Source organism: Vanellus vanellus (genome assembly GCF_965231255.1).
Source record: "Vanellus vanellus genome assembly, chromosome: 9".
NCBI lineage: Eukaryota > Metazoa > Chordata > Aves > Charadriiformes > Charadriidae > Vanellus > Vanellus vanellus.
In genome coordinates, this window is record NC_138914.1 from 6,809,810 (window position 1) to 6,833,591 (window position 23,782).

Genomic DNA, 23,782 nt, shown 5'->3' on the forward strand with positions numbered 1-23,782 from the left:
ATGTGCTCAGTTATCCCAGCCGAAGAGCCATCTATTACATTCCAGCAGCCACAGCCAAATGATCTAATTTTTCTGTTGGTTGTTCTACCCAACGGTTCATAAACCCGTGGCTGTTAGTACACTAGCAAAGATAAGTTTTGTTACATCACATTGATGCATTTGTCATTTTCTTCTCTCCTTTCTTAGCAGAAATCATGATTAAAATGGGGGTTTGTTCATTAATTAAAAATTTGTAATTAATAGACTATGAAAGCTGGCTCGATTGAAGCGGGTGTGGTTGCCCTTTATTTTTGGCCTCCCACACCCTTTTTGGCCTTTACTTTTTGCCCAGGCTCCCACCCTCTTTTGCCCTCTGATTTCCGCCCCCCCCCCCCCCCCCCCCCCCCCCCCCCGTCTCCAACCCCCTTTTGGCCTCAACCCCCCTTTTGGCCTCAACTTTTTCCCAGCCTCCTTTTTTTTTTTTTTCCTGGCCTCCCACCCCCCTGTCGACCTCCCACTCCTTTTTTAGCCACAGCTCTCCAGTAGGCCTCCCACCCCTCTTTTGCCATCCTACCCATCTCTCGTTCTCCCACTGCTCTGTCGGCCTCATCGCCCTCTTGGCCTCAACTTCTTCCGAGGCCTCTATGTCCCCCATCAGCTTCAACAGTTTCCTGGGCCTCCCGTTCCCCTGTCTGACTCCTGCTCCCTTTTTGGCCTCAACCTTTCTGTAAGTGTCCCACCCCTCTCTTGTCCTCAATTCTCTTCATGGCCTCCGAACACCCTTGTCATCTTCAACTCACCCCTGGGCCTCCCACCCCTCTCTCAACCTCAAATCTTGGTCTCACACCCCTCTCTTGGCCTCAACTATCTCCTGGGCATCCCACCCCCTGTCGACCTCAACCCTTCCCTGAGCTTTCCACCCCTCTCTGTCTCCCACCCTTCTTTCAGCTTAACTCTTCTCTTGGCCTCAACTCTTCCCTAGGTCTCCCACTCCTCTCTTGGCCTCCTACCCCTCTTTTGACCTAAACTCTCCCTTGGGTCTCCCACCCCTATGTCATCCTTAACTTTCCTTCTTTTAGAGCCTCCCACCCCTCTTTCAGCTTCAGCTCTCCCCTAGGTCTCCCACCTTATTTTTTGGCCTCAACTTCCCCACTTTTTCAGCCTCAACTTCCCCCCTTGTGGTCTACCACCCTGTTTCGGTCTCAGCTCCCACCCTGCTTCTGCCTCCCATATTTTTGGCCTCCCACTGGCCCACTTCTGGTCCCCTTTTCGGCCTCAACTCTTCTCTTTGCTTCCCACCCCTTTTCAGCCCAACCACACGTTTTTTGTCTCCCCCCTGCTTCATTGGTTTTGAGTGTGTTTTCAGCCTTCAGTCTGTCTTGGGTCTCCTACTGTGTTTCAATCTTCTCCTCTTTTTGGTCTCTCTCTCACTCTCTTTCAGTCTCTCTTCTGTGTCTCCCACCCCTTTAGGTCCCTACTCATGTGTAAGATGATCCAAAATGAGCATTTCTGACACAAAAGCCTCTATCTGACATATAGACTGAAGTGTGAATTACCAGGGTGAATTCATCCTTCAGCCTGCTTTGCTTGATGGGTGTGGGCCCTGTCCTGAATTTATTTGTCTCTTTATGTGTAAATAGGTCCCCAGTATTGCATTTTAGGCTGTTTTCCAAACCAGGTGATGACTAGGTTTTTTTGGGAGAGTGTCCAAATTCTTACAGACATTGCAACCTTTTCTTATTTTGATTGGGGGGGAAAAAAAACCCCGACCTTGAAAGAGTCACATCTTTTATGGCGTTATTGGCACTGAAGTGTGGAGACGGGCGTAGGTGACCTCAGCTGTCTGGGATGAGCTGCATGGCGGTCTGTCGATGGACCCAGCTCCGCCACAGCTCAGCGCTTTGTGTGGGACCACCATGGAGGAGATCAGCGCTGCCCCAGTGGAGCTGCTGGTGGGCAGCTCTTTGCAGCAGGAGCCTTTTTTTCATGTCTCTTTCTGGAAGTGTCTCTTTCCTCCCATCCAGGTGAAGCTCCCTGTGTGTGTGTTAAGAAAGCGGGCCCTGAAAGAAGGGCTTTAATTTCTTTAGTTCAGTATTAGCCATGGTCTTGTCGCAGTGCTACGGCTGCTCTTGCCCACAGACGAGTGGTGAGGTGTCAGCACTGCTGACTGCGAATCTCCAGTTAGAATTGGCTCCTGTCCCTAAATCTGACCCTGTCTCACCCAGAGCTCTTCACCATGCCTTTGAAGATGTAGAGTGCCCTTTCAGCTCTGCCTCAGTCTGTTTTAATATCTAAATACCATCTACCCAGCCCTAACCATGGCAATACCTTTTCTAATGTTTTAGATAAGTTCTTCTATGGGTCTTTAAGTGCTATGATATCTACCTTTGCTTCATGATGAACGGTAAATGGTGCACTGATTTGTATATGCACACACAACAAAATATATAAGGCATTATTATGTGTGTATATGTATGCGAAAGCCTAGAGATAATAGGGTAAAGATGAATGGAAGTGATGAGGATTTGGAGTTGTACTTTCCTCGCGGACAGCTGACAATGTCTTTAAGTCTATTTTGATAGTCTCTTGGGAGTTTGAGTTACTTGTCTCTGTGACACCAAACTGTGGGAGAGGATGGTGCAACTGTGAAAGGCTTGTCCCTCTTCCTGCAGAAGACGGTCCTGGTGCTCCTCTTCATTGGTGACACGCGGTTCAGACCCGCTGTAGTAAAGCTCTTGCCGTGTTAGCTACCCTCTCAGCAGTGAAAGGCTTGTCTGATAGCAAGGTAATCTACAAATACCAAATCAAATACAACTTTTACGTAAATGGATAGCCAAAATGATTCATTAAAAATACATGAACACAGATGGCTGTAGAGTAAGAAAGTCACAGCTGTTTTTTCTCTTACTACCCTTACGAACACATTTTTAGCTAAGGTGCCTGAACCACCTTCTGACAGTATGGGAGGGGGAGGACAGCAAACCTCCTGCCTTTTAAGAGCAAAGCACAACAGGAGATGTTCTGCTGTAATTCACGTGGGGTGTTACTCTAATCCATAAAGCACAGCCATGTGTTTATGTCCCAAAAGGCCATAATTATTTCATGATAACGGTTCTCCCTAGAGTGGCCTTACTGGTATTTTGAAAAGCATTCATTGTGGAGAAAACCTGTATTTTTGGTGCTGGCAGTTAAGAATATTGAGCAGTAGTTGCAGCTGAGATAGTGATTCACAGAGATTAATGCAGCTTTTCAGACTTCTCATTAGCTAGGCACCACCACCAAAGGGGAGGGAGGGGGGGGAAGACAGGTATTCTTTAGATGAATGCTAATAAAAGTATAGAACTTCTTCTAGCACCTTCATGCAAACACCAGTGTGTCAGGTCCAAAGAGAAATGATTCATTTTTTTTCTTTTAGGAGGCCAAATTGTGGAGTTCTCTTTGATCAAAACAGCTGCATCAGTGCTCTGTCAGGTTTTTCCAGGTGCCCCGAGAATCCTGCGAGGGCAGCGAGCAGAGTGTGAGTGACATTTGCTCCAGGAGGGAGGGCTTGTGTTGAAAACCTGCATGTTGTGGGTGGTGAGCTTGCCACTTTCTAAATAGCACACAAATAATTGCAACATTGGATTTTGGCTTTGTACATCATCATCTGCAGATACGTATCCTCAGATGATTACAATACGTTATATAAAAGTGATTCAGATGCTGTTGTGATGCTACAAGAGAGTTTTACTTTGACAGGCTTTTGAAAGCATATTTCAAAGCTCGGAATTTATTATTCTGTAACTATTCTGGTCAAAGAACTTATATGCGTGTTTTCCTGAAGTTGTTTTGTATAGCTGAAGAATTTATCACTTAAACAGTAGCTTGTCTTAGTGACTGTCCTTTAGCTGTTATCAGAGGAATCAGTTAGGATTTATTTTTTAAATCTTTTTCACCACAAGTTACGAGTATACAGAGGAAGAGCAAATGCAGCAAGCTGTGTATTTCTGCATTTTAATGCTGGCACTCGGACCTCCAAAAGAAGACAAGAAGACATCTTATATTAAAACAGTGTCTGCCAAAACTAGCATTAGTGGGAACATGAGAAAGCTGACATGACTGGGATTAGTACTACTGTTATTAAGAATGCAGTTAGGAGTGGTGCAGAGTGGGGATTCTGCAGTGGTGGTAACAAGAGTACGCGCTATTCATCTGAAAGATTTATAATGCACATGAAATATAAATAAAAACAGTTTTATAGCATGTAGTAGCGTAGATGTGACAAGCCTGTCGAGATACTGTTTTAGCAGTCAAAGCCTATTACAAGTCAGTCGAAAGAAACTGCTTGAAACGTCCAAACCCTTTTCCTTTTTCTCAGCTGAACGTTTCCTCTCTATGCTTTAACAAGCAAGACAGAACATGGGCCATGGAAAATCTTTTGAAGGAGTCTTCTGAGCATCTTATTTTTCCTGTGTATTTGTCTCTTAGGATGTAGCTCAAAACTTTCCCAAATTAGAAAACCTATTTAAATGTAAAATTTGAATCATAATTACATATCATAGTCACCTTTGTGATTAGGAATTAAATGTAAAACTTGGTGTCAGCTTGGGTTGTTGCTTTCTCTCAATACCAATGAAGAAAATTAAAAAATAAAAAAAAGACTAAAGTAACCAGAAGGAGGAGATAAAAACAGAACCTTCAGTCTTGTGGTCATAACTATTTAGATAGTACAAATGTATTTTTCCTGCTGGTGCTGTTTGAGTAATTTAAGCAGGATAATGAAATCCTTGCTGGCTTATCAAGAGAGGTGTGCAGGTGGCAGTGGGAACACCCTTGGGTTCGTGTCTTGTTGCACACAGAACTGTGCCACTCTTAGTTTTTTATGAGTGAAATGTGAATCAAGAACTATAGACACTCTAAAACCCATAATGTGTTTGGTCAAGCGCACAATTTTTCACTAAAAACAATTTCTTGGAAAAAAACTTTTACTGCCCCGATGTTATTTCCTTATAACGTAAAAGACAGTATTATGGTGGAATTAGAAAGTTGGAAATGTAAAGGAAATGTTGGAAATGTGTGCCTGGTGCAGCGGGTGCTTCATAGCACGGGATGGGGAGCACTGCCTATCACCCTCTGCAACCCTGAGGCTGCATTTAGAGCCACGTACTGGTCTGCTCCATTGCTTTTTGTGTTTTCTGCTGGCCACGCTGCTGGGGATTTAGCCCAGGTATGGTTGGCCTTCTGGGCTGCAAGTGAGCATTGCCGGCTCATGTTGAGCTTCTCATCAACTAACAGCCCCAAGTCCTCCTTAGGGCTGCTGTCAATCCATGCTCCAGCCAGCCTGGATTTTGCTTGTGATTGCCCTGACCCACCTGCAGGACCTTGCACTTGGCCTGGTTGAACTTCGAGGTTTGCACGGGCCCACCTCTCAAGCCTGTCAAGGTCCTTCCCTCCAGCGTGTCAACATTCATACGTGTAGGTGTTGATTTCTTGTTTCTGTTTTAACTGCTGTAGGAACAAAGGACTTGACGGAACCTCCTGGGTCAGTAAGACCGGCCCTCCAGTCTGCAGCTAACGTATCATGTCAGGCTTTATTTGCTTGTGTTTTCCCTCTAAATTTCATTGCTGGTAGCAGAGTAATATCTCTCCAAATGTTTTATTTTCAAGAAAACAAAGGCCAGCTCCCTCTTTCCTGAATTTGCAAACACTTAAAGAAAAGAAAATCCATTTATCTCCAGACACCAGCTTTCTATAGTCCCTTAATTTATAGGATTGTCCATTAAATGGCTGATTAGCTTTGTATCCTTTATGTGTGCTTCAAGAGTAGCAATCTCTTTAAAGTTTGCAGAGATTTGTGTTTGGCTGCTATTATCCTTAGTACTTCACTTGATTGTTTTTATGTACCCTCTTTCTTGTTCACTTCATTTATTGCCAGGCTAACCATATCACATGCTCAGGGATTTGCCAGAGTGTTCAAAGTATTTAAAAATTACCGCATGCTTGATTTCTTTGTATAAGGAAGGAAACTGCTTAATTTCCTCTCCCCTGCCCCAATCTGTTATTTCCTCCCTCTCAGACGGGAGACGGGGCGCAGCGTGCCAGTGGCCAGTGAGGGGGTTGTGTTTATCCATGTAGTTTCTCTAAAATGATCGGTAAAGTCCTAGAGATCCAGAGATGGGCAGAGTTTTGGAGGTAGGCATGGGTAGACCTTTTGTTATAGTGAGCTCTCCAGAGAAGACTGAGAGATTTTTGTGCTTGAAGAAGTCAGGTACCTATGGAACGGCCAAAGATAGTCTCTCACGAGAGGGAACTCTCTGCAGTCTGTCCATCTGTTGTCTGGTAAGCACCCTCAGTTGCTTATGGAGGAGGAAAAAAACCTTCCCCTCCTTCCAGGAGTATCTATTGGACCTGCTCAGCCCTGCTGAAAGGAGCATAACACCAAATTGTGGACAAACGTGTCAAACAGTTACTGCGTGTCACTGAATTAGTCATGTGCCTCTCTGAGGGGCTGCCTGCGTGCATCACTGGTGTCTTTGTGCTCTCGCATATTGTACTCGGAGAGAACAGATGTTTTAGCCCGTGACTTGTAGATGGTACAGCAACACAGTTGCTATATACACGGTGTTGAATCAAAATAAAGGGATTTTGAATGAAAGTAGCTGATTGAAAGGACCCAGAACTGTGTCTCTGCTAATGTCCCTACTGCCTGCAAAACTATGAGGCATTGGACAAAAATGTGTTTCACAGGCTTGAGTGTAACACTCAGGTTTGTTACCCTAAAGCCACAGAGAAATCCCACTGTCTGTTGATCATCTGTTGTACCGGAGAAGCAACTTGTGAGACTCTGGATGTGTGCTGCTGCTCAGTGCTGATACCGGAACAAGGCAGTGGTGTTTATGGAAAGCTTTCACTGCAGGGATTCTGGAATCCTTTAACCTTTGCGTAGACCAAATTCAGTGATATGCCATTTTTCAGTGCAACCAGTATAGATACAGAACCGCATAAGCGAGTGGGAGTCTCTTCAGCTGGGGACTCTCTGCGTTTCTTATATCCCAAAGAGGGTGGGATATAAACGCACATGGTGATCTTGGCTGGCTTGAGTGGCTGTGAAGGAGTCCTGAATCCTGTATGTCTTTCACCACTGGATTAAATTTCCCTGCCATTCTGGGGGAGGTGGAATATGGTGTTTGTGCAGCAGTTGTTTTTGTTTGTTTTTAATAACAAGGTTTAAGGCAATAACGGGCAGGCAGTGTCAGCCTGATGTATTCTGGTTTGATTTCGGGCATTACACAAGGGAACAGACTATTTCCACATCTCCCCCTAGAGCTCTTTAGCAACAACAGCAGCAATAATAATAACAATCCAGGTTATTAAAAAAAGAAAAGGAAGAAGAAAATATCACACCAGTTCCCTTAAGGCATAGCACAAAGCCATGGCAAAGGTCCACAGGACTGGGCATCTTTGCTCCCCGTGTAAGAACAGCGCACGTAAATAACAATAAACAACAGCGTTGCACAATGAGCGTTTCTGATATTCAGGAGAAATAGCTTTTCTTTCAGTTGAGGAAAAATATTGGGCTTCTCACCAAAAAGGTCGCCTTCTCAACCCTTGCCTGTGTAGGAAAACTCATTTTTATCTGAGCTTGTTAGGACAAGCGTTGAGAGAACTTGTGGAATTGCAGTGAGTCAGGCTAATGCCCAGGGTGGCTACCTGGAAAAAAAAGCAGTGAGCTTTGCCGTGGGGGCTTAGTCTGACATGAAGCGAAGGGCTTGGAGGCTTGAGAAAGAGGAACAGCAAATGTCAGTAGAGGGAACAGCTGATGCCTTTTTAATGGGAGAAGGGTCAGTGGGCTGGCAGGAGGATTGATGAACTGCCAGTATAATGTGCTGCGTCTAACACCGACGCAGTGCCACGTACTGTATTTTAAGTGCCCAGTGTCTGTCCCCAGGAAATGCTGAGCGAGTCTCAGACTTGCCATCTTATTTGGCTTTAGTTAGATCCTTTCTTTCCTTTCTGTATTTCTTTTTTAATGTAAAATGATCAAAAAGAGAACCTTTAGGCTCTTTTGTGCTGGTAATCTCAAGAGGACACAGGTTTGGATTTTCCGGGTGGTTATCAGGCGTTGTGTTTGTATGGTGCGAGTCACAGGAGGTTAAAAGAGGAGTTCAGGAGAGGGGGAGCGATGCCAGAGGGAAGGATTGTGCAAATCTTTTGTGCTCTCTCAGCATAGGTTTGTATGAACATTTCATCAGAGCAGAAACAGCAGAAATGAAACTTATCAGATTGGAGGAGGGTGGTAGCATTACAGAAATGTTAAGAGTGTGTGACCTTATATTTTCCATTCAGAACCAGATGTTGGGATAAGGCTTGTACTGGAAAAACATAATCCTCTGAATGTGTAGCTGGGTGGGAAGAGAGGGTGCAGGAGCCAGGTGCAGAACCATTGTCTTCTAGGTTGTGGCAGACAAGGGAAGTTCTTCTGTCTAACTTCGAAGCTGTCATCTGCATCCCTGATGCAATCATAGGCAGAAGTTATTTTTGCATCATTAGTTATTGTGATGAATTGCATTAATTGCAGATTTTTTGCATTGATTTGTCTGAGTTGACTTTCTCTCCTCAAGGTCTTTGAGGCAATAGTTACCTAAGAGTTAAAAGAAAAACCCTATTTTGCAGTGAATACATGGTGGGTATGGCTGCACTGTCAGCTGAGAATTATGCTAATGGAAAGGATGTAAAAAACAAATTTGAAGTGTGCACATTATTGCACATGGTCCTTGGTTAATTACTGTTTTAACATGTGCATTGTGGTATGATTCAAAGGCCCTAAAAGATCTCTCTGCCTGCATTTCCACTGCTAGGCATTTTGCCTTCTATAAAAATGTTCCAGAAACAGGCACTGTAATTTTTCAGATTGAGAAAAGCAAAAAAAACTCTTTGTTTCTTTCTTGTTTTAACCTTCTCTGTGTTCTTCAAAACAAGGCATTAATCAATGACAATAGAAACTGCTACTCTTAGAGCTGTCAATGTTTATAGCTTTGGGTTTAATAGCAAGGACATAAATATATACTTTTCATTACATTTTTGCTGTTATTTGCTCATCATCCACAGCATCTGATATTATCATAACTCTTTGGTTGAAGCTATTAAAGTTATGGTTTGTAGCTCACACTGGCATGAAGCAGACAGAGAGCCATAAAAGTAAAAAAGCCTCATAGATTGAGATTCAACGATTAGGCAGTATTGGTCGTTTTCTCACTAGTCACATAACAGCAACTCTAATCTTGGTAGATAGTATTTTTAACCTTCCTTCCTTCCTTATATCCCCCCCCCCCCCCCCCCGTAAAATTTCTCCTCTTCAACTTAAGCTAAAGTCATGTTTGCCATTGCAGGTGCAGGATGATGTTTGGGTTGTTACGGACAAACACTACAAAGCAAAGAAAGCCTGTTGATCTGTTGAACAAAAGAAGCAACTTGATTAGGGCTTAAAGAAGAGATGACTTGAAGCTGTGCTTGCAATTGGCCACTGTGGTGCCCACCCCAGTTCTGGGCTGGATAAAAGCTCTCCTGGGTCACTTAGGAGGACACTTTCCAATGGAAAAATCTTTGCAGAGAAGCTTTCTGTCTCTCTATATTCAGCTCTGCCCGGGAAATTTCTCCAGTGGGGCCTGGAGCTTTTTATCTTCATTAGGAAGACTCCTTGCTGTCAATACTTTGGCCTGTTTACAAGTGAGTGGGTAGAAAGACAAAGAACTAATAGAACTAGTTTACCAATTAAAGATGGCCAATGAGGAAAATAAAGCCTCAGTTGAGACTTGTCAGAGTAGGAATGATCCGAGATGGTGACTTCATGGGTATAAATCATTCATCTTCTGGCAGAAGGTGCCTGGCTTTTTTCAGCTGTGGCTTGAAAATACTAGCAAGAAATTATAGATCAAATTCTGATCTGCTTTTAAATGTGTCAATTCTTGTGGTTTTGCTAGGCTCTGATAGGATATGTCCTAATCTTTCTACCATAGTGCGAGGAAGAATCCATATTCATATGGGCCTGATCAAAAATCCACTACCTTTAGTGAGTTTTGAACTAACTTCTAAGGACTACTAGTCATTTCATGCTCTGCGTCACTTTTAAATTTCTGTTTACCCACTGTATTTCAGAATATAAATTTACAAAGAGTACCAGTGCTCTTTCATCCATCCCCCTTCAGAACCAGTCAGTCAGCTGTTGGCAGAGATTTACTTTTGCTGGGTTTTCCCAGCTTTCTGCAAATAATCCAGGTTTATCCTTAAATAGCCTAATTCTGTGTCAGAGCGTTTTAGGATTTATTTTAGTCTCTAAAATTTCATATGACTGTCAAACAAAGTAAAACATCCTTAAAAAGAGTCTGTATACAAATCTAATCTTAGTCCTCTCCAAAGAAGTAGCATATTTAGCAGCTTCAGAACAAGTTTGATTTGTATTTCAAGTAAGGAGTTATTCTTTGTAAGCTGCTAAATGCTCGTGGTAACTCTTCTTCAGTAAGAGGAACCAGAAGTGAATGCATTTCCCATCTCCCTCTCTGGCAGTGCCCTTGCTGCTTAGTCACCTGAACTGGTACCTTAAGGCTCTCACTGACTCTGGGGTCCCTTTTGTATTTGTCCTATTTGCATATGTCATCGTGGTGTGATGACTCCATTCTGCGTCTAACCTATATTCCATAGAACCCAGGCTTTTCTCTCCAATTGGGCCATTTAGCAGATGCTTCTGAAAAGCATATGCAGACCAGTGCTGTTGATTGGGTTATCCCTCACAAGTTCTGGCAATTAATAGTTCAGGAACTTGAGGAGCTGGCAGGGCTGTCTCCTTCTCACAGTCTTCTGTTCATTCAGACTTGCATTGTAATTCCTAAGTAACGGTTATCATGTGGGTGCATCAACTATTCCGCATTATTAGTTTTTTTCTTTGTCAAAACCTTTCTCTTTTTTCTTCTTCTTTTTTTTTTTAATGACAACTTTTGTCTCACTGTCTTGGTAGCCCAACAACCCTCATGCTGTTTTTTATCATCTCATTACTGAACTCTTCTGCTACTGCCTTTCCCTGGACTTTGTCAAATGTGTACTGCAAGCAAACAAAAATTGTTGTGAGGCAGTAAATAATGGCTGTGACCTTAGGAAGATGTGAGAGTAGAGGCTGAACGCTTCACCTTCTTTTCTAATAACTGCCTTCTGAAACTTCTTAGGTTCCTGTGCCAGTGGTGGGTGAGAGTGGACACTCTTAGTTCAGACCTGTGGAAGTGTATTTACATGTGTCTGTATCACGTGTACTGAAGGGAACAGCATTATTCAGCAAAATAGTCTTCTGTTGTGAAATGCTTGTTCTTCAAAACTGAAACTCTAGGTGGGGGATAGGGAGGTACAGCTGTCTTTAGCTTTCCCTCTGAATGTTTCAAGACTCAGGAAGGACTTCTGAGCTGAAGGGAGATGGTGAGACCTCCCTGCGAATAGCCTGGGAAGGTTCTGAATGAGGCACCCCAGGCACATGCTGCAGTCGCTGCTCTGTGCAGTTAGGCTCCTTTTGTACAAAAAGTTGAATGTTACTTGGGCAGAGAGAGAGTGTACCACAGTCCTATGGAGATGGGACTTGCTTGGGGTTTGGATCTGGCTTCAGTCCTTGCTCAGCCGCCTTCTGTCCCCTGTGGCGTCTGGGCTTTGTCTTGTCAAGCAAAGCAAGTTCCACTGCGTCAGGGTTTTTGAGTGAGAGAGTGTGTGTGTATGAAATGATAACTGTTCCTATATTGCTGCAGTCACCCTCTGAGGCAGGATGGATGTTCTGTTTGTGGCCGTTCTCCTGCGTGTGCATGCGTGCACACGTGCATGCTTTCATTCAGGTACCCTTCCCAGCTCAGCAACAGTGCCTGACTTCTGTTGTCTCCTTCTCTCTCTTACCTTAACCTCAGCCTGTTTTTCATCCTATTTGATGACAGCTTTACGCTGAGCAAGACCGGAGCTGTAACTGGATTCCCCCATTCTGAAGGATACTCGGGACGGTGGTGTGATACGCAGCTGCTGGCGAGAGGCTCTTCCTGCTGCTGCCCTTTGGCACCCAGTTCTTCCTTTCCTGTTCTCACCAGTGGTGTTGCTGTGCGTGTGGTGGTATGTGGAGGGGTCTGATGTGTCAGCAGTTCCCTTCTCCTTGCTCCTCTCTCAATTCCTAAGAAGTCAGTGAAATGGTGGAACCTGTTGTGGCCTTGTGAATAACCCGCTGCAATGTTTCCATATCCCTGGTGGTCTATATGAGTAAGGGCCTTTGTGTCAATGTTTAAACAAGCGTACTTCTGTGGCTGCGTTTGTGAAGAAGTTTGGTGTGCAGGGAGGAGCGAACAGACAGCGACCGGAGCACTGAGATTGTTGGCTGAAGGAGAAGACTACGGATGCTTTATTCAATGCCAGTGTTTTTTTAGCTGGTCCCCTCCTGTCCTGGCTGAATTCCTCTTAACATCTGACCACTAGTTGACAGTCCTGAAAATCTGCACTTTTGCAGTGTGACCTCCTACAAGACTGTCAGTCCTAAGAGAGGACAAACTTCAGATTGGCCTAAGACGAGGAAGAATTGTGGGCTAAAGTACAGAACCTGTGAAAGGCTTGCAATTGCTGCCTTTGGTAACATTCTCTTTTCACTGTGGGTGCTTGTTTCTAATCCCTTTTAGCCCTACCTCATGGTGTAGCTTCATCAGGTGTAAATTGCTTTGGAGCAGTTCTTGTACCTCGGCAGAGAAGAATGGGGTTACCTCCGCCTGGGAACAGGTCGTTCCCTTTGGCTCTCCACAACCATTTATGTGTCTGAGGACCACAAGCACATGAGGTTTACCTGATGTGTCAGTCTTTCAAAGAGTATTGACTTACCTTACACATGAAGGTGCTGGCTGCGTTTGTGAACATAGTTGAATATCCTTAATTTGGTCCAAATTTATTTAAAAAATTTTTTTAGTACTTTTTCAGGTGGGTGATACGCTTGGTCGCTGACTGTGTGAGTAGTGTTCCTGTTTGTTTTTAACAAAGGGTTGTTGTTACCTGAACTGATCAACCAGGAAAATGAGAGAGGAGCGAGAGATATTTGAGGGCTCGGTGGAATAAAGTAGAATATTATGAGGTACTTTGCTGGGGTCTATTGCTACTGTTTGTGGGTTGGCACATGGGTAACCTGAGCCTGAAGCAGGTCTCCTCCTCCTACAGCAGAAAGACACAAAACTGGACTACATGTTTAAAGCAACCTCGTTGCCTCAGATGTTGGTGTTGACTTGAGGTTTAAAGCTGCACTGGGAATATACAAGCCCTTTGGCAGGCACTTGTTATTTAGCAGAATTGCTGCATTTTGGGCTTGTATGCCCCTGCTGATGGCACTAATCTCCATGTCAGGAAACAAAGTACCAGCTGTGCTTGGTCCTATTTGTACTACTTTAGCCACATGGATGTTCATCCATTTAATTTGGAAATATTTCTCTGCGCTCATCAGCAGCCGCATGCAGGCAACTGAAATTGCCACATTTATTCTGACTTAGTTTTGAAAACGACAGATGCTACATTACTGTAAAACATGGTGAAAGGGTTTTCTAGCTTTGGTTTTGTTTCTCGTTTGTGTGCGTGTTTGATATGTAATCTATTAATGCTGATGAATGAAGCTACTTTTCTTCAACAAGGTCTGCTCCTTCTCCCATAAAGTCAAATGAAGCTTCCACTGGGGGAACTGGTGCCAGGGACGTAGAAACTGTACTGGGACTCAGGAGGGAGAAGAGTTGGCACATGTGTGACTCACAAATACAAGCAGATGTGTTATGTGGTGGTTATTACTTTTTCTTAATAATGTGACTTTTTCCCCAGCCTGAATAATTCAAAGAACAATACCGTTGTGCGCACGCCTGAAGGTGTGCAGCCTTCTCTGGTCTCTGGGTGTGTAGTGTATGCGCTGCTTCCAGAGCAGATATTTTAAGGGGAGAAATACAAAAATACAGAAATACAAAGCCTTGCACAACGGCTTTTCTTCTCATGCCTGCCTACATTTAGGGCCACAGTACACTGTTTTGTAGCATGATGCTAGAGCTGTATTCCCACTCCTTGACCTCACGAACCTGCTGTGCTTGCGGTCACCAATGGGGACAGGGACTGTGCTGCTCACCAGGGCCCCGGGCCCCACAGGACCCTGTTAATACGGGCACTGCCCTGTCCCACACCCCAAGGGCTGCTCGCGTCACCTTTCTAAAACCTGAGACCCTGCCACTGCATTAGGAAAGCTGGTACTTAGGGTGCTTAATGAAAAGCCTTGCAGGACTAGGGCATGAAGGGCACGCGGCAGTGTCCGTCAGAAAATGCTTGTGGAGAAGAAAGGCAGAGCCTGGGTTGAAACTATTAACTTTTCGTGTTTGCTTCATTGCACCTTTGCCTTAAATCTGCATTCTGTGGCACCTTCTTTGTTTATTTATATTGAGATTAGCAATCCTTGATAATATTGTGTTTGAGCAGTGGATGGGGCTAGATGATCTCCAGAGGTCCCTTCCAGCCTCAGTTATTCTGTAATACAGATGCACAGAGAGATGCCTACAAAGACTTCTGGAAAAAATAAACGAAGCAAAAACTTTTAGCCTCATTGAAAAACACTGACACAGGAAAAAGCTGTGTGGTTGTATATATAGCGAGGGTCAGTCTTTCCTTACTGGAGAGAGTTTTTGATGACTTTGGAATGGAAATCCTGAAAAATGCTCATCAGTTTGTTACCAAATGATCATGTAGTGTGTGCCTCTGCCTTGAGATGAGGCTGTGAAGAGAAGCCTGTGGAGTTTCTTTGAATGAGAGTTCGAATGCAGTATAGCAGAGAAGCATTTTCTAGAATACTTTTGTAAATTGGCTTTTTTTTTTGTTACATTTGGCATCTGTGCTTGCTGGACCTTATGACAAAACTGAGTTGTATTTCTCATAGAAATTATTTGGATGTGACCTTACTGCTTTTATTTTGGCTGCTACCTTGAGCCCTAAGGACCACTACGTGTTGGATGCTTACATTGAACTGGAGCTAAGCAGAAATTTGACAAACCTTGGGTGCCTTCAATTTTCAGCCTTTTGATTCACTTTTATTAAACAAATATAGCTGGATTTGCCTTTTGGGGAGTCTTTGTTTATGGCATTCTAAGCTAACAAAGCCCAGCTAAGCCGAAGGATGGATTATCGAAAAATCAAAGCTAGCTGTCCTAATAGGGACAATGGAATCCTGCCTGCTCTGAGCCTCGCCATGACACCTGGGAGGCCCGCACTCCAATATGATAAAGTATTTTCTTTGAGAGAAGGTCAACAAAAGTTCACTTTTACAGAGAAGTTCTTATTCTCAGTTAATGGGGCTCCCTGTTGCATGGTCCTGCAGTTCCTTAACATAAAAAGGATGGATTGTCAAAGAAATTACCTTTAAAGTTCCTCCCCGGCAGACTTATCTGAAAGGACAGACCACGTGTTCTCTCCTGGCCAGACTGAGCGGTCCATGACCCAGCCTCCCAAGCTATCGTGCCCTTTTGCACTTCTGCAGTTTAGGATTTGTCAGCATTTTGATTTTGACCCCTTGTTTCTAGGCGAGCGCCGTTCTTTAGGGTTGTTATTTTATAATAGATTCTCCTACCTGGGTTTCAGAGCAAGCCGTTTCATCTTTTTATCCCATGGAAATGCAGACATCTCCAGTCCATAGGGGATTTTTCTAGTCCCAACACAGCAGATTTATAATCTAACAAGAAATACTATATGCTTATATCATATGTGAGATGGACTAGGTCCTTTTTTGGTCCTTAAGAACTAAACACAAAGTCAAAACACAGAAGCAGAGCCAGACTTGGCTTTTGTTTTGTGTGCGTTGAGTATGTAATTTCCAGCATATGTAATTGATCCCTAGTCATAGCTGGGCCCAGACCCAACTGAAAGACTGTGGGGATTATTCTTTCCGGTCCCTTTCTGATTTAGCTGACTCATTTTTCCCAGAAAGGGGAGAGATGGGAGCAGGGTGCGAGAAGCGCATGACCTAAGGCCAACATCATCTGTGGGGAGAAATAGGTATGGGCTGTTTGGGCTTGCTTTAACTTGATCTTTCATGTATGCATAGAGGTGCTTGAAGCAGGTATTGGAGAACTTTAGTTATCTTTTAAAAATGACTTTGCTTTTGCATGGAAGGAAGAAGTAAGAATATCAGCCCAGATTTTTATTTGGGCTTTGACTCCAGTGGAGCTACACTGATTTTTAGAATATTGGCATTATATTTTTGTAAATTAAAACATTAAAGCATTGTTGCCAGGTCATTATTTTCATTAATAATTGTCTTGGTTAAATCTCCTCTAAGAAACATTCTGTGTCTCAGAAGATCACACAGTTTTTCATAGCAAACTGGTAGAACTTTGTTCCTATTTTGGACTTGATCAGTAAAGAGCTTTGCAATTATGCTCTTAGATCCATGATGTTGATGTCTAATTTAGGTAACAGAACTTGGACAAAGCTTTAATTCTCAATGTTCAAAACTGGCAGATTGAATCCAGTAGCTTTTAATTAGTTTTTGTTTTGCATTTTCTACCTGGTTTTCAGAGTAGGCAATTGCATCTTCTTATACTACAGAAAGGAGGATGTTTCCAGTGTTTTGGGCATTTTAGGATTCCAGCAAGAAGGTTTAGGACCCGGCTGAGAGGAGTGCATGCCAAATTGTGAACCTGGACATTGGAGGGTGTCTGATCAGTCCTGCAGCAGAAATAGTTGCATTATTTATTTTTTATATATATATAAATAAATAATAATAAATATATAAAATATATATTATTATTATAAGCTCTGACACAGATCTCCTGGAGCTTCAGGAGGGATACAGCTCGGGGTGGCAGCGTGTTAGCAGGGCTGCAGGATGATTGATATTTTTTTAAGCAGTGCCCATTAGAAGGCACGCGGGAAGTATGGTTAGCAGCAGAAAATCTAGCTCTCCAATATGCAAAGCTGTGATGGCCCTTCTCTTCATATCCTTCACTAGTACAGTTTAGGATAATTAACTATGTAAGTTAATAGTCCATTTTCTAATCTGAGATTGCTTGGAGTCTTTCAGATCACTTAAGTGGGCTTTGTGTCCGGCCTGTGTACAAAGGCCCTCATGCCTGAGCGTGAAATCAGCCCAGCTAACATTTGGGTGTGACGCCCCTTTATTTTTTTCGATGTATAATCCATACCACTGTCTCGACTCCCATCAGTCTCTCCAGTGGCCAATCTTGTGTTTCCGATGGCACAAACTGGGAGTGAGCAGCTTTCTCCACAGAAGCCTCTGAATCTAGTACTGCTTTGTGTCACGACAGACACTTAAAGAAAAGGGGCATTAATTCTGCGTGTTTGCATTTGAACAGTGGGCACCCCTTCATAAACCCTGTAAAGCTGAGAAGCTGTACTTGTTGAAGAAAGCCACTACCCTTCCAGATTAACTCTGGCTGGGAGCTCACAGCAACTCTTCTGTTGGAGAAACGATGCTGCTGGGATGAAACCCCAAGCAGAATCTTCGCTATTTTGTCACAATAAAGAATTTACATTTAATAAAACCAGGGGCCTGGGGATGGAGGTACGGGATCTGCTGTAACAGGTTTTTGTCTTACTTTTGTTTTTTGAGTTTTCTCTCTAAATAGTTTATGTTCCAATAAATCCTTAGTACAACAACTGCTTTAAAAACAATTGAAAATAAAACAAAAAGAGGAGTTTAAATTGCTTATGCCTTGTTTTGTATGGCTTCCAGGCATTTGAGCAATTTTGCTAACAAGTATCCTGTAACCTATTTCCAAAGGCCACTAGCAGATAATTATATTTGGTTAATTTACATACTTTCGGTTTATAATCCTAATTAGTTCTCCAACCAGTAGTCCCTAGGCAATATGTAGTCTTACCTCATTTTATTTGCCATCCCTAATGTGCAAGTTGTCTTCTTTTAATTTACAAAAAAACGCTGTTAGGTTTGGTTCAGGGCTTTCCCATTTCAGTGCACATCTAAACTGGGCGATTCCACACTGATTTAAACCCTATTTGCAAATAACTGTTTTACATTTTTATAGAACTTACGTCTGGGAGACGTTCTGCAAATTAGGGAAACTGACCCCAGTTTGACACAGAGCCTATTTTTATTGCAAAGAATCGGGTCAAATTCTGCACCAACCTGTATCCAGGGCATCCCGTTTACATCTCTGGTTCGCAGCAGCGGCGTATGAGTTGGCAAAGGATGGGGACGGCGGTGTTGGTCTGTAACCATGTGGTGCCCCTACCCATGGCAAAAGCGGGGACGGGCTGTGGGGCAGCCGGAATGAATAACGGCTGCGTGAGAGCCTCGGGGAGCTGCACGCACGGACTCTGCCAAAGGCTCTGGTAAAACCTCTCGGGCTGCTTGGCAATTGCTCTTTCCCCCTTTGTGTATTTAGGATCTCTTCCTGCGTACCTGTTATTCCAGGCTTGGTTATCACTCAGGCTTGAGATTACGCTCAGTAAAGTGGCCAAGGAGGGTGGAAATGAAGATTTATGTTTTCAGGTGAGCGACACTCCCTTTAGCTCCTTCCAGGTTTAAAGGAACTTCAAAAACCACATGGAATGAGCCTCCCCAAGGGAAGGAGCCCACCTCCCAGTGCCGATCCCTGTGCGACTGGGGTGGAAGCCGAGTGTCCAGCCAGGGTCATCCCACCCCAGTGAGTCAGCGCCTTGCTGTGGGACCGGACCCCGTGCCCCGGCGCTGAGGATGGCTCTGCTCTCTGCAGGGGCGCGCAGCAGTTGGTGCAGAGCGCTGGGTTTCGGGAAAAGCCTATAGGAAGGCAGGAGACGCAATCTCCGCTGTTGCATGGAGCTCTCTTGCATGAGATGTCCTGTAGGCATCTAGAACAATTTCAGTTGTTATCTTGTAAGCACTGGGGTATGTGCTATAATGCAATTTTTAGAAAAGCTGTTGGATGAAATATTTCCTCTTAGGCATCAAAGGCTGCTTTCCACTCTGATTCATTTCACAGTAATGAGGTCAGGTCTGGACTAACATTATGGTAATTTCCAATGTTTCCTTGCAAGCATTAAAAAGACCCAAAATCTCCCCTTTCAACACTGCATTAAGTACTTGGATAAGGTAATGAAAAAGAGCGCGTGATAAGGTAACTGAGAAAGAAAAGGAAAATCTGCAGTTTGCAGATTTTTTGCCCATATTTCCAGAATAATGGATGGATTCTGTGAACTCATGCTCGTTAATAAATCATAATACTAAAGGATAGAGGTGATTTTTAACTGACCAAAATAACAACAAATATTTAGTGAGGAAAAACTCAAAGATGTGAAAATAATTCTTGGCCAGTAATTTTATTTTGACATCTTAAAGAATGTGAATTTTATACTGTTGATGCTTTGGTGTAATTTCTACCCATCGCATCTGAATTCCCAAATACGTTTCTGCTGTTACACACGCATGCAATGCTCAGCATTTGTATAACTGATGCCGAAAAGAACCATTATCTGTGAAGTTATTCTGAAGGAGCCTATTTTTATGAGGAAAATCTTGATGATAATTCTTCCTCATTAGAGCCTTTCAAATCTTACTCTAGTATTTCCAGGTAGACTAAAGATGGCTTAAGTGTCTTTTCATGTCTGGTTTAAGGGTTGTGATTCCACACTAATCATAGCGCTGAACTTTAGGAGAGGCAGTATTTTGCTATGGCTGTCACACCTGCAATGGGGATGAAGAGAACACGAACTCAGAGTAAAGCAGACTGGAGACAGATAGCAAGTGTCTTACGTTGAAGGCAGTGTGTTATGAAAATCATATATTTTTCCTGCTGTACCACTTGTGATGATAACAGCTGGTAGTATGGCAGGTGAAATCCTGGCTCTAACAAAGTCAATAGAAAATCTTTCACAGACTGCAGTAGGACTAGTACTTTATCCCAAAGGAAAATATCATTTGAAGATAAATTTACAGAGTCTTATTGACATGAGTGCCAGATTTCAAGGGGCAGTGACAATTTGCATGGGCTGAAGATGCACTTTTGGGCATGTAAAAGAGTTTACTGTAGGATACGGTGGACATACATTCAGTGCTAGTCCAGAAAGGGAATGGAAAAAAATCCTGAACAAATATGCTGTTTGCTTCTTGATAATAGACAAAATAGGCACAGAGAAGCTGTTAATCTCTCCCCTTCCAACTCTTTTGTCATTAAGATTATAATTTGTGCTCTGTATAGTTATGGCACAAGAGTCCAGAACAAAAACTTCAAAGGGTTTGGGAGTGGGTTTTCTGTCAGGGCAAGAGAAAGGGGAGAGGGGATGGAGAATCTGGGAGCTACTCATAATAAATCTATGTTACTTAATCCAGCAGAATATTCCAATTTATATCTGATTTCTTAATTAGAAATAGAAAACAAGAAAAGGAGTGTGATACCTCTTTAATGTGTAGTTTTTGTCTTTTTCACCATATCTTTTAATTTATATATTTATTTGCTTTAATTTATATATGCTTTCATTTATGTATTGTCTGTTTTTAATACAAACCCACACTGCAGTTTGCAGGTGGTTTTTATATACCACTAAGAAACCACAAACCAAAGCACAACAGGAGGGCAGAAGTCCTACTTGTTTCTCATTTACAGGTCATCTTAAATGCCTTGAGTCGAAGGATATGCATTGCTTGATTCTACCCTTGCTATTCCTTGTACTTCTGTCTTGCTTCTTCCCTCCATCTCTCCTTCCCTCAAGAAAACCTCAATCCAAATTCCCCCTAAAGTCAGGACGCGGATTATTCTGTGAGGTTTGACTCCGGTGGGCTGTCCAGGCATTCCTGCAGCGCAAGAGCTACTCTTGTGAAACCAGAAGGCAGTCAAAAGAATTTAAAATAGTTTGAAATATAAAACAATAATTTATTTTACTTCATTTTACTTGTTAACGTTTGTAGCTAATGATGATTTCATGAAACTGCTTTTATAATTCAATACATTCAAATCTCTAAAGCAAACAGTTACTACCATGGGCCTTTCAAATTCCACAAACTGTCTTATATAAACAAATTAGCTGTACATGCACGTTTTTTCAATAGGTCGCAACATTTGCAAACATGCTTTAAAATCCTTTAAAGCTGCAGTATAGTGTACTTTGCTTCAGGCTTTTCAGATGAAACCTACATACTTTCTTCAGAAACCTTAAAAAGAAAAATGTTTAAATGTTGAGCATAACTCTAAAAACTGCTGTTTGATAAATGTTAAATATTACAAGAGAATGACTCTAATTCTGAGTTTAAACCTTGAGCTAAATATTGATAAACAGCACTCTGTGTAGAAGTGAACAACAGCAAAATAATATCACAAAATATGGTTTCACAAAAAATATGTATGTGCAGTTGCTCTTGTGGGTTTGTTGCATTTTTTTTGTTTTTTGGGTAAAGAAAAGCACGGGTACCTCTTAATATGAGCATAGTTTAAGCAAATTACCTGTGTAAGTATGGTTAATACATTTCTGATATTTAAACACTTCATGTAAAAGGTAACAAGTAAAAAAGTACAATCAGTATTCCAAAAAGCACAGCTAATATTGCCTTTGAAAGGAGATGGGCAAGCGTCCTCTCCGCTTCGCAATGGAGAGCCTGGCACCCACGCTTGTAGAGTTCAGTATTTGAACTATAAACTCAGTGACTGTATCTTATATACAAAAATCTTGCCACATTGAACGAGGCATTGATTTCTACCCCAATGGTAGTGTTTTATGTACATAATTTAGCAATGGTGATTATACAGTAGTCACTGACAGGAAGGAATTGTACACCCGTGTGCCGTCTGGTGACTTTGTTCCGTGGGTTAGCAGTTCTTGGATTGTCATCCAATTGTCAAATATTTTTTTATTTCTCTTCTTCATCATTTTTTTGTGGCTCAGTTCAATGATATTCATCTCTTTCTTGTCTTCTGCACCTTGCTGTTCCTTTAAGCAATCTAACCTGCTCTGCATCATAAACTCGCGCCTCCTCCTCTGCTCCTTCGCTTTCACTAAATGCTGCTTCCGCTCCTCCTTGCTCCAGTAACGGCCCATCTTCATTTCGCTTATGGCATCGTCGTCGGTAGTCATACCACTGCGCTCCTCCTTAATCTTTATGGCGCGTTCTCTCAGCAGCCTGTCCCTCACCGGCCTCTTTGTAATGTAGCGGGTCCCATCGCTTCTGACTTTCACTTTCCACTCCATCCTGGGTTCGCTCTGGCTTGAATTAAAGTCTTTGCACATACTCACCAGACTCATTTGGCTCTGTGCGTACTCCACCGCCGATTTCTGTTGGATCAGCTGCATGTAGCTCTGGTAGTGCTGTGCGTGGGCGGGAATGTGAGCGTGCTTATATGGAGAGTGATGGTATGGGGAGACGTAGGAACCAGAAGGTTTTTGGCCGTGAGTAGGGCTTTTGCTTCCATCGCTGGCTCTTCTCTCCTTGCTTTCCAGCTGCTTGCTAAGGTCGGGATCTTTAGCAGAGGCATGGCATTTACCGGTGCTGGACTCATGACTTTCTGAGCTAGCAAATAAATTCTTTTGAGAGACATTATATGCCACTGCCCCCTCATTACCTTGACAGTTAATGCCTTCGGCGGTTCTGCGCAGCGAATTGTCGGGGGAAATCTCCAGTGTGAGTGGTGTGCTCCGGCAGCTTTCCCCTGTGTTGTACGCACTGGAGCTATCCTTGTCAGACTTCTCGGGGAGCTCCGTGATGTCTGAGAGCTCGTGCCTGCGAACATCGATGCTGGTGTTATAGTTGCGGAACCCGCTGTTGTGTAGCATCCAGGGCTCCCGGTACTGATCTTTCAGCTGCTGCATTTTATGGGCTCTCACAATATTCAGGCACTCCAACTCGATACTGCGCAGCTCCTCGTTCAGCATCTCCAGCTCTCTGTCAACACTTTCTTGGTCGCTTTTGCTCATATCCAGTGTGCTGTTGTGATAATACAGACTGTAAGGGTTGGCAGACTTCACCTGGCACTTCAGTTCCAGCAGTTCCCGGAATCGCTCGCATTCGTCTACGGGGATGCCAAGGAAGTCGACGTCTGTGCAGTCGGCCGAGATAAATGACTCGTTGCTGAACTGCATATCGCCACTGCCTAGGGTGTCATGACTGTACGTCAGCTTCTTCTGGCTCCCTAAAGTGTTGGAGGAGGTGGTGTGATCGTCCACGTTGTTCTCCTGCTCAGAGCTCTCGTCGTTGCGAGTGCTGTCGTCTGTGCGCCCCACACCACTGTCCTTCTCGTGCTGGTTAGATAAAATAGTGGCTGTATCTGTGGTACCTCCATCCTCCTCATGCTTCTTCTAACAGCAAAAATCAAAAGACAGAAAGAGAAATTATTGCAAGGACATAAATTATTTTAGGGTGTTTATTTTTTTTTCTTAAAAAAAAAAAGATGTTTTCTATGTTTTCTTAATCTGTCACTTATAGAATCATAGAATTGTTGATGTTGGAAGGGACCTTTAAGATCAACCGTTAACCTCACCTGACAAAACCACTTCTAAACCATGTCCCCAAGTACCACATCTACCCTTTTTACTTGTTACACTTTCTGCATCTTTGTCTTTTACTTGTGTGGAAAGAACATTATGAAGAACACATAGAAATGGTGACCAAAACCACAGCCTCCTGTGGATGTCTTTTTCAGAAGAACCCGAGGTCTGCTTTTCAGTTATATGGCAACAATGGTCGAAGTCACATTTTTCAAATGTTTCTTCTCCCACTTAAGTGCACAAAAGCATCCAGTCCTACTGCGGTGCCAAAGTGAGAATATGTCTCCCAAAAAATGTGGATGCCACAGACGATGCAGAGTTTTAGAAA

At 43.1% G+C, this 23,782-nt stretch overlaps 1 protein-coding gene across 2 annotated transcripts in view; it reads right to left on the reverse strand.

Annotated features, from left to right (window-relative positions):
* Positions 1 to 20,384: 20,384 nt before the first annotated feature.
* PDZRN3 (PDZ domain containing ring finger 3) overlaps positions 20,385 to 23,782 on the reverse strand; it is a 34,550-nt gene continuing 31,152 nt past the window's right edge. For both annotated transcript variants that reach the window (XM_082487509.1, XM_082487510.1), the window contains one exon: positions 20,385 to 23,265. In XM_082487509.1, the coding sequence (XP_082343635.1) occupies positions 21,715 to 23,265 (1,551 nt within the window). In that variant the 3' untranslated portion in view covers positions 20,385 to 21,714. The remainder of the gene's footprint in view (positions 23,266 to 23,782) is intronic.